This window comes from Octodon degus, unplaced genomic scaffold (assembly GCF_000260255.1).
Source record: "Octodon degus isolate 3935 unplaced genomic scaffold, OctDeg1.0 scaffold00087, whole genome shotgun sequence".
Taxonomy (NCBI): domain Eukaryota; kingdom Metazoa; phylum Chordata; class Mammalia; order Rodentia; family Octodontidae; genus Octodon; species Octodon degus.
Genome location: NW_004524663.1, coordinates 1,074,135 through 1,091,657, shown reverse-complemented (window position 1 = coordinate 1,091,657; position 17,523 = coordinate 1,074,135). Strand labels below are relative to the sequence as shown.

The window sequence follows — 17,523 nt, the reverse complement described above, 5'->3', positions numbered from 1 at the left end:
TATATATTTTTTTGTATTTTAGGAAAGAGTCTGCAGGGTGTTTAGGATCTCAACTACTAGATACAACTGGTAGTAATCCTCCTGTTTACAGTCTCCCAAGAGCCGGGATTACAGGTGTGCACCACCATGCTCAGTCTCCATTGCCTCTCAGTGTGCCCTGGGGCCAGGGCTGGCACTGCAGACTTGAGGGGTGGTCATCATGGTGGTGGTGTGTGGATCGAACCCCCAGCCCCTCCGCCTGCTTGCAGGTGCTTTAATCTGCTGAGCTGTTTGGCTGGCCCTTATTTTATTTATTTATTTATTTATTTTTTATTTTTTGGTAGTTGACACATCTCGTTTTATTCAGAGAGCTGATAATTCTGATCACACGTGATCCAGGAACACTCAAATACTAAATCTGGTATAATCAGATGTTAGACATTCAAACCATAGCCAATAATGCCATGCTTGCCTATGATCTCTCCAATATAAAACCACATCCACACTTCAGTGGCCACCAATCCCTTTAGCACAGCTTCCTTTACTGTGTGCTCTTTGAAGCTACCAGTTTGAGTGCTATGGACTATTTTTTTCAGGCTCTGAATAGCTACAGGGATCTCAGCAGGGGTTGGAGGAACCAGCTCAACCTTGGCATGATGCCAAAATGTGGCCTCTCGAGCCTTTGAGTAAGTCACAGCAGCATTCACTAGCCCTGGGGCCTTCTCCACGAGCTTATTGCCGAACTGGGCCATGGTTCTAGGGTAAAAGAGCCAGTGCCTAAAAATTTTTATTTGGAGACAAGGTCTCAAAGTTGCCTTGGCTGGGCTTGAACTTGCAACCCCTCTGCCTCAGCCTCCCAGAATGCTGGAGTTGGAAGCATTCACTCCCACCTCTGGTAAATAATAAATATAACAGGCAGTGAATGAGAACAGTGCCCATGCAGGTTCAAACTGTGACTGCTGCTGCTTAGCTGTGTGACCATAAACAAGTGAATAATTTCTATGTCTTGGTTTACTCATCTCTAAGATGGAGGGAGTCATAGTACCTACTGTGTGGTGTTGTATTGAGGACTTGGGAGTTAGTGCCTGTGGTGCCTCGCACTAGTACTCAGTACTTAGTAGCTGTTAATAATTTTTAACCTTTTTCTGTTTTATGTGCCCTTTTATTAAGTTAGTACTTACGAATCATTTTTATTTCTATGTAGAAATACTAGAATATATACATTTAATAGCCAATATACAGACCACGTATGTGGGAAACATTATTTCCCCCACATGAGATTTGACAATTTTGGATTATCAAGAGTATTTAATAATTCCCAAATATCCAGCATAACCTGGACTACAGACATAATTTTAGATGAAAATAATAATGCATAACTTTTAAAAAACTGCATAGGTTTGAAATCATGTACTAATAAGACTTTCAAAGGATGTGAAGGTTTATACAGTGATTCTGGGTATGGTGGTACATGCCTGTAATCCCAGGACTTGGGAGCCTGAGGCAGGAGAACTGGAAATTTGTGCCCAGGCTGAAAGATTTAGTTACTTGGTGAGACTGTCTCAAAATAAAAATTAGAAAAAGTCTGTCTGGGGTTATAACTCATCGTGAAGACTTTGGGCTCAATCTCCAGTACCAGCAGTGGGGGGGGGGGAATGATTTATGTATTTTAAAGCCTTCCCCCAATTCTTTTTTTTTTTTTTAATGTATTTAGTATAGGGCCTACAGGGTCTCACTACACAGATCAGACTCATATTTATCCTCTTGTTTTTAGCCTCCCAAGGGTTGGGATTACAGACGTGTGCCATCACACCCAGTCTCAGTCACAGTCTCAGCATGCCCCGGGGGTGAGGCCAGCATGGCACACCAGGGATTGAACTCCAGTCCCTGCTGGTCCCTGGTCCATGCTGGTCCCTTCATCTGCCTAAGCAGGCACTTTAATCTACTGAGCTATTTGGCCAGCCCCTTCCCCCGTTCTTATCTTAGCACAGCATCCATCAGAGCCAATTATGCTATTAACCCTATTGTCTTCAACAAACAGTCCAAGTATTTCTGAGTGTATGTTGACTTTTCCCTTTTTTTAAAACAGTGGAAGCATGGTTTTCTGCATTTTGTTTCTCTCACTTAACAGCTCTTGAAACTTTTTTGGGGAAGGGACAGGGTTTCATTACGTAGTTTAGGGTGGCCTTGAATTTGCTTATAGAGCCCAGGCTGGCCTTGAACTCCTCCTGCTTCAGCCTCCCAAGTGCTGGTGTTATAGGTGTATGCTACCACACCCATGGCCAGTACTTAAAATTTAATCTATATGTACTGCCATGTTCACAGTTATCATATATTGAAGTTATAATTATATAATGTCATAACTTATCAACTAATTCCCTATTGAAACTTGGGTTTTCTTTTTTTTTTTTTTTAAACTTTGGTTTTCAATTTTTTGACTTTTATGAACAATGTCATATTAAACTTTGTTTTGTTTTTTTTTAAACATTTATTTATTTTGTGTGTGTGTGTGTGTGTGTGGCCAGCTCAGCCCACCAGGGGGCGGGGCTGGCTGGCATGTGGTGCTGGGGGATTGAACCGCGGTCCCTGCGCTTTGCCAAGCTTGTTCCAAGTAGGTGCTTTAGACCACTGAGCCATCTCGCCAGCCCCCTTTGTTTTGTTTTTGAGACAGTCTCACCATGTAGTAGACTGGCCTTGAACTCACTCTGAGGCCCAGGCTGGCCTCAAAACCCTGTGATCCTCCTGTGTGAGCCTCTGAGTCAGGATCTTGTTCTTGATTCTGGCTGGCCTGAAGCTCCCTCTGCAACTCAAGCTGGCTCAAAATGCAGTCTTCCTGCCTCAATGTCTTTTTTTTTTTTTAGGTACCGGGAATTGAACTCAGGACCTTGTACTTGCCAGGCAAGTGCTTATTCTATTGAGCTATCTCCCCAACCCTCTCAGCCTCTTAATGCATGCAGCAATGAGCCCTGCTTCCACTTTCTCATACTTATGCGAGTTTAAATATATTTGTGGGCTAAATTTCTCCTCTGCCTCTCTGCAGATTGCTCTTCATAGAGACTTGCACATTAGGCATGCGTTGTCTGTCACTAAGCTATACCTCCAGGGCATCCTCCCCCACCAGCATTTTTTAATGTTTTGAGACAGGATCTTGGTAAGTTTCCCAGGCTGGCCTCAAATTTGTGACCCTCCTACCTTAGCTTTCTGCATAGCTGGGATTATAGGTGTGCTCTACCGTGTCCATCTTGTTAAGTGAAAAATTGTATTTTCTTCACTTTTTTTATTAGTTAAACAGATTAATGTGTTTCATTTTGTTTGGCCTATTCCTTCCTGCACATACATGCTTTGATTAATTCACCCTTCTCTCCTAGTTTCACATTTGGGGGGCGTTTCAGTGCATTAATGCGTTTTACTCATATCCATCCTTCTACATCTTTGCCTCTTCCCTATTCCCTTCCTCTTGTCTAATGATAGTCTTCCTCTACTTTTTTTTTTTTTTAAACAATTCACTGTGTTGCTCAGATTGCTGCCAAACTCATGGTAGTCCTCCTTTCTTACCTTCTAAGTGTTGGGATTATAGACTGCACCGCTGTTGACTGGCCCTTCTACTTTCCTTTTTCTTTTTTGTATTGGTATCTGGAATCAAACTCAGGATCTTGCACTTGCCAGGCAGGTGCTTGTGCTGCTGAGCTCTCTCCCCAGCCCCTCCCTTCTACTTTTTTTTTTCTTTTTTCTACAAAGATTTTAAAGTCTTTGTACTTTTATTTTTACTTTTAATACAGAACAATAATACTGTAGCCCTCTTTCTTCCATTTATAATACCTATTTCTCTTTCTCACTATATTAATATATTTCTCTTTCTCACTATATTAATTCACTATTTGAAACATGTATACAGCTGTGTTGATATACAATTGACAAGCTGTAAACCACACTTACATAAATTATACAATTTGATAACATAGCTTATGCCATCGACATAAATAAGATTTTGTCTTTTAATTTGAATTATTGATCTTTTATTACCATGATATAATGACTAGTGCCATGTTTTCATACCTTGTTTAAAATATTCTTCCTATCTGAGATCAAAAATAAAATGAGAGTCCTTATGCATTCACTAAAATCTTGAAATTTCTTTCTTTCTTGGGTCTTAATTCTTTCAGGAAAATTTATTTATCTTTTTATGTTTTTTCCCATGTGTAGTTAGTTTTTCTAAAGATTTTTTTCCTGGTAGTTCATAATGCTACCTCTCATGTACCTACCTATTTTTTTTTCTTTTATTTTTTATTTTTTATTTTTTTTTGCTTTAACTTTATTTATTTTGTTATATTTTTTAAATTTTTTAATAGATTGCAAATTGAAAATGAATTATTTCAAACATAACTGAATATACCAATAAAAACTATCCAAAATAAAAATGAAGAATTTACAGATCAGTCATAATAGTTCACTGTGTCAAAACCAAGAAACTTATATTCATATAATTAGAATTCTCAAAGTAGAAAGGAGTAGGCAATAACTATTTAAAGATTTAAAATTTCTGAAATTAGTTCAACTTATAATACCACATTTCCAAGAAAAATGAACCTTTTGCAAAGACATTTAAAGTGTGTAAAAAACTAGATTAATTAAAGGACTGAAAGAAAAGATCTGTCCTCTTTGAATTTTATACTTAGCAAAGATACCTTTGAAAACTAAAAGTAAGATTTTCTAGTTATACAAACTTGAAATATTTTAATACCTCCAGAAGTAGCATATAGGAGATAACAAAGAGCATAATTCAAAAGGCAAGAGAATGGGGCCGGGGAGATAGCTCAGTTGAATAATCACTTGCCTGGCAAGCTCAAGGGCCTGAGTTCAATCCCCGGCTTACATACCTATTTTGTATATGACTTTTTTTTTTTTTTTTTTTTTTCCTGAAGTTTCAACAACACTCATTTATTACTTTACAGTTTTGTATCAAGAATCATGGCATGCCTTATCTGGGTCCTTTCTTGGGTCCTTAGAAGATTGTAGCCCTAATGCCAACTGCACTACATTCTTTTCTGGAGCTTGGGACGGTCTTTTATGCTTATGAAGTTGTTGGCAGAATACAGTTCTTCCCTTCTACTTTCTTGTCATCTTTTTTAGATTCCATGTATTAGGGAAAATATGAGCTCTTGTGTCTTTAAGTCTGGTTTACGCTCAGTATGATGGTCTCCAGAGCTATCTGTTGTTTTGCAAATGATGCAGTCTCATGTTGTTAGATGGCTGAGTAGTACTCAGTTGTGCATATATGCTACATTTTCTTTTTCTTTTTGATTTTTAAGACAGGGTCCTGCTGTGCAGGTCAGGCTTTGAACTCCTGGTGATCTCCTGAGTGCTGGGACCACAGGTGTGTGCCACCACAACCAGCACATTTTCTTTGTCCATTTATCTGATAGTTACCTAGGCTGGATTCTCTGTCTTAGTTTTTGTATATTGTGGGACAATATGTGCATCCCTATATCCTTGTAGTATTCTGACTTTATTTATTTGGGGATTGAACTCAGGCCCTTGCACTTGCCAGGGAAGCGCTTACTCCACTGAGCCATCTCCCCGGCCCCATTATTCTGACTTTAATTGGGTTAGTATATACCAAGGAGCAATGTAGCTGCAGCAAATAGTAGCTTTAGTGGTAGTTTCCTCCATATTGATTTCCATAGCAACTGCCTTGACACTTATTCCTTCTAGCACTGTGAAAGAGTTCCTTTTTCCCCTATATCCTTTTCATAGTTTACTGTGTTTTGTACTCTTGCCAACAGCTATTCTGACTGGGGTGATGTGGAATCTCAGTGTGGTATTTTGTGTGTATGTGTGTGTGTAGGTAGGTGGGTGTGTGGTATGGTGCTGGCAGTTGAACCTAGGGCCTCCTGCATGCAAGGCAGGTGCTCGCCACTGAGCTTCATAGCCCCAGCTCTCAGCTTGACTTGCATTTCTCTAGTGGCTAGAGATGTTGAACATTCTTTTCCATGTACTTTATTGACTGTTTGTACTTCTTTTGACAAGTGCATGATCAATTCATTGACCCATTTTTGTGATAGCACAATTTGAGTTATTTTGTTAAGCTTTGAGTTCTTTGTATATTCCATATATTAATCTTCTGTCAGAGAATAGTTCATAAGGATTTTCTCCTATAGGCTATCTCTTCAGTCTTCTTGTTTCTCTTGCTGTACAAAAACTTTAATTTGATCTAGTCTATTTGTTGATATTTACTGTTATATTCTGTGCTATTGGAGTTCTATTCAAGAAGAATTTTTAAGAGTTTCTCTTGTATTTTCTTTTAGCAGTTTCAAACTTTTTGAGTCTTAATCTTTGAGTACTTTTTTTTTTTTTTAATATGGGACAGGATCTTACAATGTAGTTCATGCTGGCCTTGAACTTTACTTTGTAACCTGGGCTGGCCTTGAATTTGGAGCAGTCTTGCCTCAGCCTGGGAGTGTAGGGATTATAGGCGTGAGCCACCATGCCTGGCTGATCCTCTTTTGTTTTTGTTTTTGTCTTTTTGATACAGGGTCTACTATGCTGGTCAGGCTGGTCTTAAGCTCACTTTGTAGCCCAGGCTGGTCGAACACTGAAAGATCCTCCTGCCCCTGCTCTACCTCCTGATTACTGGGATTACAGGCATGCTCCACCATACCCTGCTCTGGCTGATCAATTTTGAATTGATTTTTTTTCTGGGACAAGGTCTTGCTATGTAGTTCTGGCTGGCCTTAAAAGATTGAGAATGGGGATACTAGAAAAGCCCTCATTTTAGGTCAAAGGACTATGGAGAGTGGATCAACTTGGGAAATAAAGTGAGTGAAAAGAGAACTGTTGTACTCTACTTCTAATTTGTGAAGTAAGAACACAAGATTATGGAAAGAGCATTGTCTGAAGTCTGTTCTAGGTCAAGCTCTGTCTTTACATAACTGGTATTAGGCAACTTTGAACTTTTCTGAGGAGAATTGCTCCTTTGCAAGATTTTTGTGAACCTTAGAAAGGTTCACAAAAGTTTAGAAATAATATGGATTTAATACTCAACAGTACTTGGCATATCATGATCACTACTGGTAACTTTTAAACCATGAACTGTGATCTCAGGAGACCCCTTTTTGCCTTACTTAATCTTTACCTATAAACTACAGAAGTTATCAGAGATTCCTCTCAATTCTGAAACTTCACGTTGCTAAACTGATGACCTCAGAACACTGATGGACTGTTCTACAGTGGGATTCCAGCCACCCTGCATGCATAGGCGAGATGAGACCATGGGAAGTCACTCTCATGTGTATAGACCAGGGTCACTTATAACATGTATTGTTAAGATGTGGGGGAGAGGGAGGGAAAGGGTAGAAAAAGGAGTTAAATGTGCTGTGTACACCACCAGCTCCACACAGGGAATGCAAACATCGTGCACTGCAAACATGGCAGGAAAAGGGAATAAAGATGGGTGGAGGTGTGGAAGGAGGGAAAAGAATAAAACAGGAATTAAGGTGCATTATGCACTATAGACGGGAATAGTAGAAGACATAAAACTACAACAAAACCACATTCCCAGATCCAGGGATGCTGTAAGGCCCAGAAGCACTGGCTGACTAGTCTAGGTCACCAGGAAAGGCCAACCTTCTGCTGAATGGGGGCAGGGGCAGGGGCTGGGGCCGATCTCATGCCATGTTCAGGAGTGCAGTGGTACGGCAGAGAAGACATGTCTGCAGGCCGTTAGTGCACATGGAGGGCTGGGGGCTGGCGTGCTGCGCTGGCAGTGTCAGTGGTGTCCTGCTTCTGAGGGACATTTTCAATTAAGAGCCTCTGACCCAGCAACTCAGCCTCTTAGGATTTACAGCATCTGAAGGGAAAAATTATGAATGTGTACAGAAATTTATTGACAAAAACTTTTCTAGAAGTATTTTAGAAGTGAAAACATGGAAAATAAAAATGCAGGATAAATAATTATGATACACTTTTAATTTTATGCCTATAGTTATTGGCATAAATGCTTTTAATATACAAAATTAAAATATGAGTGATCTGGGCTAATGTTTACTGAGAGAGCAGTTGCCTAGTAAACACAATACCCTGTATCAACCCCAGAACTGCACAAAGGAGAAATGAAAGTCTATGTGTTTATAAAATGTGAGCTAATAGGGCTGGGGGTGCAGCTTGAGGGTTGAGCGCCGGCCTGGCATGCATGAGGTCCTGGGCTGGATCCGCAGCTCCAGAAGGGCAAAGCAGATGAAAAGTGAAATTGTTTATATGAGAGTAAAGTCTGGGTAATCTGGAGCTATAGATTATAATAATTTTTAACTCCTTATTTTTATAAAAGCTTTTTAGTTACCTTTTAAAAAAGGATGCATTTTTATAATGAAATAAAAGTTTAAAGAAACTCATTAACATAAAAAATGTTAGGGCTGAGTAGCTGACTCATTGGCATAAGCACCTGCCTGGCAAGTGTGAAGTCCTGAGCTTGATCACCGTACCAAAAAACGAAAGTTTATGCAAATGACAACAGGTATTGGCTTCCCTTCCAAGATTCAAAATACTTTTATGCACACCCTGTTCTCTGCATAAAAACAAATGGCTCATTGAGTTTCATCGCCAGATTATTTGCCATTAGGCTGGTTTTTCAGACTACTTCCAGCTATTTTATTAGCTAGATATATCTGGAGTGGAGGCTGATTTAAAACCTATAGAGGTTTCCATCTGATAGAGTATAGCACATTATATGCAGGGGTGGAAGTGGGCTCATATCTTTGACTTATTACCTTTAGTTGTTCTGCATAGTATACATTTGATGTGTATTGTAAAGTCATTTTCTTAACGGTATTTATTTTTTTTCTCATTTTTGGTGGGCAGGACCAAGAATTGAACCCTCCAGACCTAAGCGTGTGCTCTAGCATTGAGCTGTATTCCCCAGTCCAGGAGAAGTGTTTCTAAGGAAAGAAGCTGTGTTGTGTGGCAGGGTGGTGCACGCCTAGAATCCCAGTGCTCGGGAGGCTTAGGCAGGAGTGCTGCACAGTGAGCTCAAGGCAGCCTGAGCTTTGCAGCAAGACACTGCCTCAAATGAAAACAAGTCTGTACTTGAAGAACTATATCATGGACTATATTTATTTATTTTTGGTCTTGCTAAAGGGTGTTACTATGTAGATCAGGCTGGCCTTGAGCTCACTTTGTAGCCCAGGTTGGTCGCAAACTTGCAGCGTTCCTCCTGCCTCCCGAGTGCTGGGGTTATAGGCACGCACCAGCCGCCACACCTCTTTTAGCAGGTAGTTTGTATAAGGTACTATGTTAAGTGCCTTGACAGATGAAGGGTGTACAGATCAAATGTATTGTTTTCAAGAACTTCAGTTCCTAAATGTACAATTGGATGGTAAGTTATAGCAAAAACATAAACAGAGCTCTGTGGCTTTAGAAACACAAGAAATATGTGTGATAGGTAGAAATTGGGACAGAATTCATAGAAATTTGGACATTGAATGTTTGTTTACGCATAAAAGTCAGTATGTTTCAGAAATGAGGTTATGCAGGGCAGAGGCACTCTAGAGGTAAGAAAATGGTAGTGAGGGAAAATATTAAAATAATGGATGTAAAACACTGAGCACAGTACCTGGCATTGTAAGCACTCATTAAACTTTCTGTCCAAATATGTTTACTTCAAAGAGTGTTTTCAAGTTACCAAAACAAATGAAAAAAAATCCCTAAATTTTAGGTTGATTTGAAAAAGCATATTGTCCAGATAATTTTCTAAATTGCAAATATGATAGTAAAACTAGAGTAGGAATCAGTCAGTACCTTTGATTCATGTGAACCAAATTTCTGAACCATTTTTCTCCTCAGAAACTGACCTGTTGAGAAACGTGACACAAATACTGGGAAAATCCTGCTCTTCCATGCGAAGGGTAGGACAATGTCGCACATTAAAAACTCTTACTCCTTTGATGCTCCCTCGTACTTCATTAATTTTGCATCCTTGGATTATGAGGAAGACGCAGAAAACATAGATGCGTGGTTTGGTAAGTATCTGCTTCCTCTGGTCCCGCTAGGGCTGTGCTGAGAATCTTTCGCAAATAGAAAGGGTTGCCAGAACCTTTGTTCTGTAGCAAGACATCTTGTCATCTATGATTTGGTAGAAATACAGTTGACTTTTAAAATACATAGGTCTGAACTTTGTCTGGTTTTTTTTTTTATTTGTAATAATTTGAAAGAACTCTGATGAACTCTGTATAGAAATATCAAAATCATTGAGGATACAGTACCTACGTCATGAGTACATAAAATATGTGTAGATGATAGTCTTATTTTATCATTTACTACCATAAAATACAGATCTATAGTAAAAATTAAAGCCTGGATGTAGTGGTGTACACCTGTCATCCCAGCATTCTAGAGCCCAAGGCAGAAGGATCAAAGTGTATTTGAGGCCTACCTGGCTTACTTGACTAGTTCAAGACCAGCCTGAACTGCAAATACTGTCTTTAAAAGAAAAAACAAACAAAACTTAAAATTTGTGCTTGTCTTGGCAGTGCAACCCTAGAAAGTTAAAGTTTGCCAAAACTTCTGCACATGGTGTCATACATGGAGAGAACCATAAATGCGAAGGTGCAATATTAAAGCATAACCATAAAATTAATTTAATGTAATAATTTCATAGCTGACTTGTGTTTTTTTTCTTATTTATTTCCCATAATTTTATTGATAAACAAATAGCAATGAGACAGTTTCAAATCAAATTGGTAGGACAGTTTCAATAATTAACACATTGCATACATTCTTCCTACTGGTTAATTGCTGTACAAGATGCGGACATGATATCCTAACACCATTAGAACAAATCACTCTATTCATTAAGAGAATGTAACTATATATCTATCCTAACCACTTTGAATACACAGATACAAAATGGACATTCATCTGTATCCCCTTTTTTGGTTATGTTCCATTATTTGAATTTTTTTATTTTTTTTTCAAAGTTTTATTGATAAACAGATAGCAATGAGACAGTTTCAAATCAAATCAGAAGTACAGTTTCAACAAATAATACACTGCATATATTCTTCTTAGTGGTTAATTGCTGTACAAGATGCGGACTTGTGATCCTATTTACAAACACCATTAGAACAAATCATTCTATTCATTAAGAGAATGCAACTATATATCTATCCCAACCACTTTGAATACACAGATACAAAATGGACATTCATCGGTATACCCCATTTTTTCTAAGTTCCGTTATTGAATATTATAGGTGTGTAAACTCAGCAAAATATTCTAAAAGAGTCCAGTAGCCCATAATAGCATTGGGTCTTCTGTTTAACTGGCAATGAGCTGACCTGTGTTTTGAAGAGCCAGAAATGCTCTCTACATTTTCAACTTGTGTGAGTCAGTGCTGTAACTTTTGAGTTATTCAGGGGTCAGCTGTAATTGAAATGCCTAGTTATTTTGGGAATGGACTTTAAATAGAAATTAATGTTATTTTGCAATTTAATGTTATTGGTTTTGAGGACACATGGAAAAATCCAGATGAAGCAGTGTTTGGTGAACTCCAGTGCTTAAACATGCCTGTGGTGGTGGCAGCCACCTGAAAACTTGCTCTATTACTATTTGGGTATAGAGTAGAGTATTACAGCTGGAATATTGACATTGATACAATTTATTCCTCTTACTCAGATCTCTACAGTTTTACTTGTATTTTTATTTTTGTGTGTTTGTATATTAAGTTCTTTGCAGGATTTTTTTTAAAACAGAGTCTTGCTGTATAGTTCTAGCTAGCCTTGGACTCACTGTGTAAGCCTAGGCTGGCCTAAAATTCATGGTGATCCTCCTGCCTCAGCCTACTGTGGGCTGAGGTTACAGGTTTGGACCATCATCACCCCAGCAAAGTTTTTTGCAGTTGTATCACTAGTGTAAATTTGTATTTCTATCATCTAAGTGAAGATATATTGACTAGCCAGGTGTGGTCCTATATGCGTATAATCCTAGCACTCAGGAGGCTGAGGCAGGAGGATTCAGGCCAGCCAGAGTTATGGAGTCAATGTATCCTGTAATACAATATATCATTTCTCGTGATACAATATATCATATTTCTAGTGTATGCTTTGCCAAAATCTGAGTCTACAAAAATGGGAGAGGGGTCAGGGCAGCGGCACAGCTTAGTGGCATTAGCTCAGTGGCACAGTGCCTGTCTGGCAAGGGAGAGTCCCAAGTTTGAGTCCCATTGCCCCCCATATTGAACAGTTTTAACATCACGAAGATCCTCTTTTGCCCTTTTTCCTTTTTCTTTTTGAAACCAGTCTCATTATACCTTCTCATGATACTTTTTACAGGCCCTCCTTGAACCCTAGAGATCCTCCTGCCTTAGCCTCTTGAATGGTTGGAGTTGCATGCATGTGCCACTGTGCCTGACTTGTTGCTCTTTTATTTACTTACTTGAGACATGGTTTTGCTATGGATTCCAGACTGGCCTTGAATCCCTATGTAGTCCTGGCTACCCTCAAGCTCATCGTGACCTCCTGCCTCAGCTTCCCAAGTTTTGGAAGTTTGGCCACATGCTATCCTACCTGGCAATTGTTGCCCTTTTTTTTTACAATAGTGCTTTATTCTCTTTCCCACCTCCCCTCCACCCCTTTCTTGAGACAGGTTTCACTGTGCAGACCAAGATGGCCTTGAACTCACTGCAGCAGTCCAGACTGGCCTTGTGATGTGCTTCATCAGCTTCCTAGCTGCTGGGATTATAAGCTTGTACCATCATGGCTTCCTCAGTTTTTTATTTTCTTCTTTTCCTTCTCCTTCTCCTCCTTCTCCTCCTCCTTCTCCTCCTCCTTCTCCTCCTTCTCCTTTTCTTCCTTCTCCTCCTCCTGCTCCTCCTCCTTGACCTTCTCTTCCTCCTCCTCTTCCTTCATCATTATCTTTGTAATATTATGTTGAGCTATATCCCTAGCTAGCCTATTTTTTGTTTTTTTGATTTTCCTATATTTTTTTGGTTGAATTGTTTTTTCAGGGAGGTTTATTTTTTGTTTTCGGTGCCAAGGACTGAACCCAGGCTTCCAGCTTGCTAGGCAAGCATTCTACCACTGAGCCAAATTCCCAAGCCCCTGTTTGTTGTTTTTTTTTTGAGATAGAAGGGAATCTCACTGTGTAGTTCAGGCTGGCCTTAAGCTCACTGAACTCCTCCTTCCAGATAGTCTTGCCTCCTCCTCCCAGGGCTGGAATTACAGATGTGAGTCACCACACCTGCTGTTTTTGTTTTTTTTTTTTTTTTTTTTAAACTTGGGTTCCTACTATGTAGCTCAGGCTGGCCTTGAACTCACTGATCTTCTTGCCTCAGCCTCCTAGGTGGTGGGATTGTAGGTGTGCACCATCACGCCCAGGCTTTTTTTTTGAGAGACAAGATCTTACTAAATGGCTTAGCCTGGGTTTGAATTTGCAGTCCTGACTCTGGAGTGCTAGAATCACAGCCTTGTGCCACCATACCCGGTTCTTCAGTTCCTTCTTTTTTTTTTGGTACTGGGAATTGAACTCACAACCTTGCATTTGCCAGGCAGGCGCTGCACCACTGAGCTATATCCCCGGCCTCTTCAATTGATTTTTAAATGGAGATATTATGCTACTAAGAACTTAATTTTCTTACCCAGATAGGATTTGTGTTTTGGGTTCTGTGATGTGGGACAAACCCTAAAACCAAGTCAACAGTAAGGATGTGATTATGTCTTTATTTAACTTTGGGGTCATGCATGAGAACAGTAGTTGATGGGGTCCTTTCATTGTATTTCTCATTCTCTTCCATATGAAGAGAAGCCCTCAGTTGTGGCCTTAAAAAGGATTCCATCGTAGTTGTGCCCATCACTCATGGCATGGTGTCCAAGTGTGGTGGTGTCTGCCTTTTCTTGCAAAAGGACATTGGGGCATCCAGTGGGGATTCCGACAGCACAAGTCAGTTGGAAGTAGTGTGGGAGGAAAAGAAAAGAGGCGGGTCCCCTGTCTTGGACACCTCTTTGCTGAACCCTGGCTTTCCTGGGACATGCAGAGGATTTATTTTTCAAGTGTTTAAAAAAATAAGAACAGAAAATAAGCAAAAATAAAATATTAGCATAATCATAGGATTAATTACAGTGTGGAAGAAAAAACTTTACCCATGGTCTTTAAAATGACCTGTGCTCCAGCACCACTCTCCCACTGTCTTCCAGATGGGTTCCTCTTTCCTCCTGGCTGCAGGTGAGCGCACTTGCACAGAGTGCTTGTGCTGGGCTCTTTAAGTCTGGCTCGTGGGCTGCACTTTTCTTCCTGTTTTGTGCTGACTTTCAGGCACAGCAGAGGCAGGATAACACTGCAGGAGAGAAACCAGCCCTGCTGCATTCTCATACATCCTGCACTACTCACCAGCCTGGTTGAGGAGTAATCTATGCCTAAGATAGCTGCGTTTTGCCTTCTTTTTTTCAATGTGGGACATTGAACAGGACCTGCGCTTGCCAGGCAGGCGCTTATGCTGCTGAGCTACCTCCCTGGCCCTGCTTTTTTCTTTGAGAGGAGCAGGATGTCCTTGGGGGTAGATGAGGGTAGGCTGATTTGTGCCTTCAGTAAAGATAAGGAGCCATTCACATAAGTAGAATTGGTACTTGTCTGTCATGTTGTTTGATGTTGCCATGTTTTAGAGTCTACTTCTGACATATAATACATATAGTAATTTTCTTTTAAATATTGAAATTTTTCTTGTTTTTGGTACGTGAGTTGGAATAATCCTGGATGGAAGGTGCTTTACTGTCTAGTTGTTGTTTTTTTTTTTTTTTTTGTACTGGGGATCAGCTCAAGACTTTGTGGTTGCCAGGCATGTGCTTAAGCCACTGGGCTATATCCCTGGCCCTTACTCTCATTTTAAGTTCCTGTTGCTGATTTGTTTTGCTGTTTGGGTAATGGTAACATTGTCTTTTCACAGAGGAGAAGGCCAATATGTTCCTTGGGAAAAATGGGTCAGGAGAGATGGTGCCGAGCAAAACTCCCTTGAGGAAAGCAAATCTTCAGCAAGCCAGTCACATACCTTTGCAACCAGGTAAGAAAGAAAATCATAGAAAACAGCTCCTTGACGGGAAGGTGGGGCAGTGTCTTAGGAACCTGAGGAGTGAGGAAATTTCCTCAGTGCTGTATCTCTTGGTAAGATGGACTAATTCATTTCACAGTGAATATGAAGGGAAATGACGGGTTTCCTATGGAACTCTGCCAGGGTCATCATGGCAGGTGATCCAATGTGATGTTGGGCCCCAAAACAGTGTCACTCCCAGAGCAACTTCTGTGTTCTTCTAGTCCCAAAATAAGCTTTTTGTCTCATTTTCACACTTTTGTCTCCTTTTCTGTGTGTGCCAGTGACCCTTCAGTTCTCTCCTGATTTGACTCTGCCTGCCTGTGTAAATACCCACCTCTAATCACCCTGATAAAAACCCCACTCCCAGCTCCCTCCTCTGAGGGTTCTTCCTGCTCTTTAGCAGGCCTCCCATGCTGGGCAGTAAAGGGTTCTTTTATTTTTCTCCTGTTTCTCACTTGCCCCAAAGGAAAAACCTTACATTTTGCTAATCATTAAGTTGCCTGGGCTGGGCTTGAATGTGGGATCCTTCTGTTTCAACCTCCAGGAATGCTGGGTTCTGCTAGTGTGGGACATTATGGCTGGCATCATTTTCAGTTCAGTTTGATAAATTAAAAGAATTCTGCATTTTTTTAAATAAGGGAATCTTGGCTGTTTTTGTGTGATAATCTGCTTTATAGTTTGAGCTAAAAAATACTCTCTTTTCAGTTTTTTAGAGGAATTTGTGAGGAGTGGATGTCTGTCTTAAATTTTTGCATGGAGAATTAAGTAGGGGAGTAATCTCAGCCTGTCATTTTCATTGCAGGAAACCTTTTGACTTAAAATTCAATTGCTTAGATACAATAGATACTGTGAGAGAGAAAGAATTTGTTCAATGGGAGGGCAAAATTGGGATGAGGAAAAGGACAAAAGAAAGAAGGGAAAAAGATATTTATGTAACTTATGTATATATGCAGGATAGTTTGGATAATTGTACTACTTATATTTGCTGGTCTTTTGAAAGGAATAGTTAATGTTCAAATTTTTTTCTTTCTTTAAATTTAATTTTAATTTTATTGAGAAATATGAATGAGACAGTTTCAAAACTGATTAATAGGACAGTTTCGATAATCAGTACATTGTACATTGTTATCTTATTAGTGGTTATTCATAGTACAAGAAGGAGACAGGATATCGTGTCCAAACACTATTAGTACACTTCTTTCTTCTCATTGAATTAAGTGAAGTAGTTATATATCTAGCCTATTTTCTATATATAAACACAAAATGATCTTTCCTTTGTATCCCCCCCCCCCTTTTTTTTTTTTTTGTTTAGTCCTGTCAGAGGTGGATATTCTATTGGCATCTAAATACTATAGGTGTTTGAATTCAGCTAAACAATCCAATTCTGTCTAAGAGTCTATAATATTAGTGGGTTATCCTCAGAAGTTATTGACTTGAGCCTTTTATAGCTCATCATATTAATATGGCTTTATATACCTCGTTTTTATACTTTTCTGTTAGATGGTTAAGACCAAGATAAAGCAAGACCTATATAGCAAGAAATGTAACTTTTGTATCTGATAAGGTGAGTCAAGTACCCTCAGGATTTTATCCTGTAGCCCTGTACCGTACTTTGTAGATCCTTTGTCAGTGTCAGCCATGAGGATGAGTCACGGCCATTGCTTGACCAGTTTGCTTTTTGTGAAAGCCAGAGAATGTTTTTTCTCTCCGTGTGACTCTCCCCAGGCACACTCTACATCATTGGTCACATTCCTCTGTGGCTCCATAATCTTCTTGATCTGAAAATTTGTAGCACAACTGAGTTACATGTTACAGTACAGGTTCTCCTATATCCTGAGTTTTCTCTGACCTTGAAAGGCTAGGGCCAAATTGTTGGCTGACCTTGCAGCCCTTCCTTTTCTCCAATTTTGAACTGCTAACTTAGGTTGTTAACCCTCCAGAAGAGAAGCTTATTATTAACCTGCAATATATGCAGTTTGGTTTACCCTATCTGTCTAAATATCAAACGTCTTTGGCATATGGAACAGGTATTTTCCATCAAATATTGGTATGTTGAATGTTAAGTCCTTGCAGAATATGAAGGAAAAATAAAAGTAGAAATAAGCATTTACATATTTTTACAAAGAAATTTAGAAATCTAACCATATACAGAATTGTAACAGGATAGACCTGTGGCATTTTTTTTTCTATTCTTGTCTTTTTTTTTTTAAAGGGTAATAAATAAATTTTTTTCTTTTTCTTTTCATTTTTAAAAAAATTTCTTATAAAATTTTTGCTGTTTTGTTTTGTTTTTAACCAATTTTGCAGAGTTATATCTGGTAACCTAAACAACTAATTTGAAAATAACATCATGCAATGCAGCCACTATTGTTCAATTCCTATTACTTTGTTCAATGAAATTTTGTATCATTGCTAATGTTTTTTTTAAACTATTTTGTGTTCCTTAAAAAATTAATTCAGATTGCAAATTTAGC

The 17,523-nt window shown here is 39.3% G+C and overlaps 1 protein-coding gene and 1 pseudogene across 1 annotated transcript in view; one reads left to right on the top strand and one right to left on the bottom strand.

Moving 5' to 3' along the window:
- Positions 1-17,523, top strand: part of LOC101592834 (targeting protein for Xklp2-like) — a 48,531-nt gene that overhangs the window by 12,631 nt on the left and 18,377 nt on the right. The window contains exons 2-3 of the mRNA XM_023721929.1: positions 9,814-9,989; positions 14,906-15,019. Coding sequence (XP_023577697.1) covers positions 9,884-9,989; positions 14,906-15,019 — 220 coding nt within the window. The 5' untranslated portion in view covers positions 9,814-9,883. The remainder of the gene's footprint in view (positions 1-9,813; positions 9,990-14,905; positions 15,020-17,523) is intronic.
- Positions 414-731, bottom strand: LOC101593221 (annotated as a pseudogene).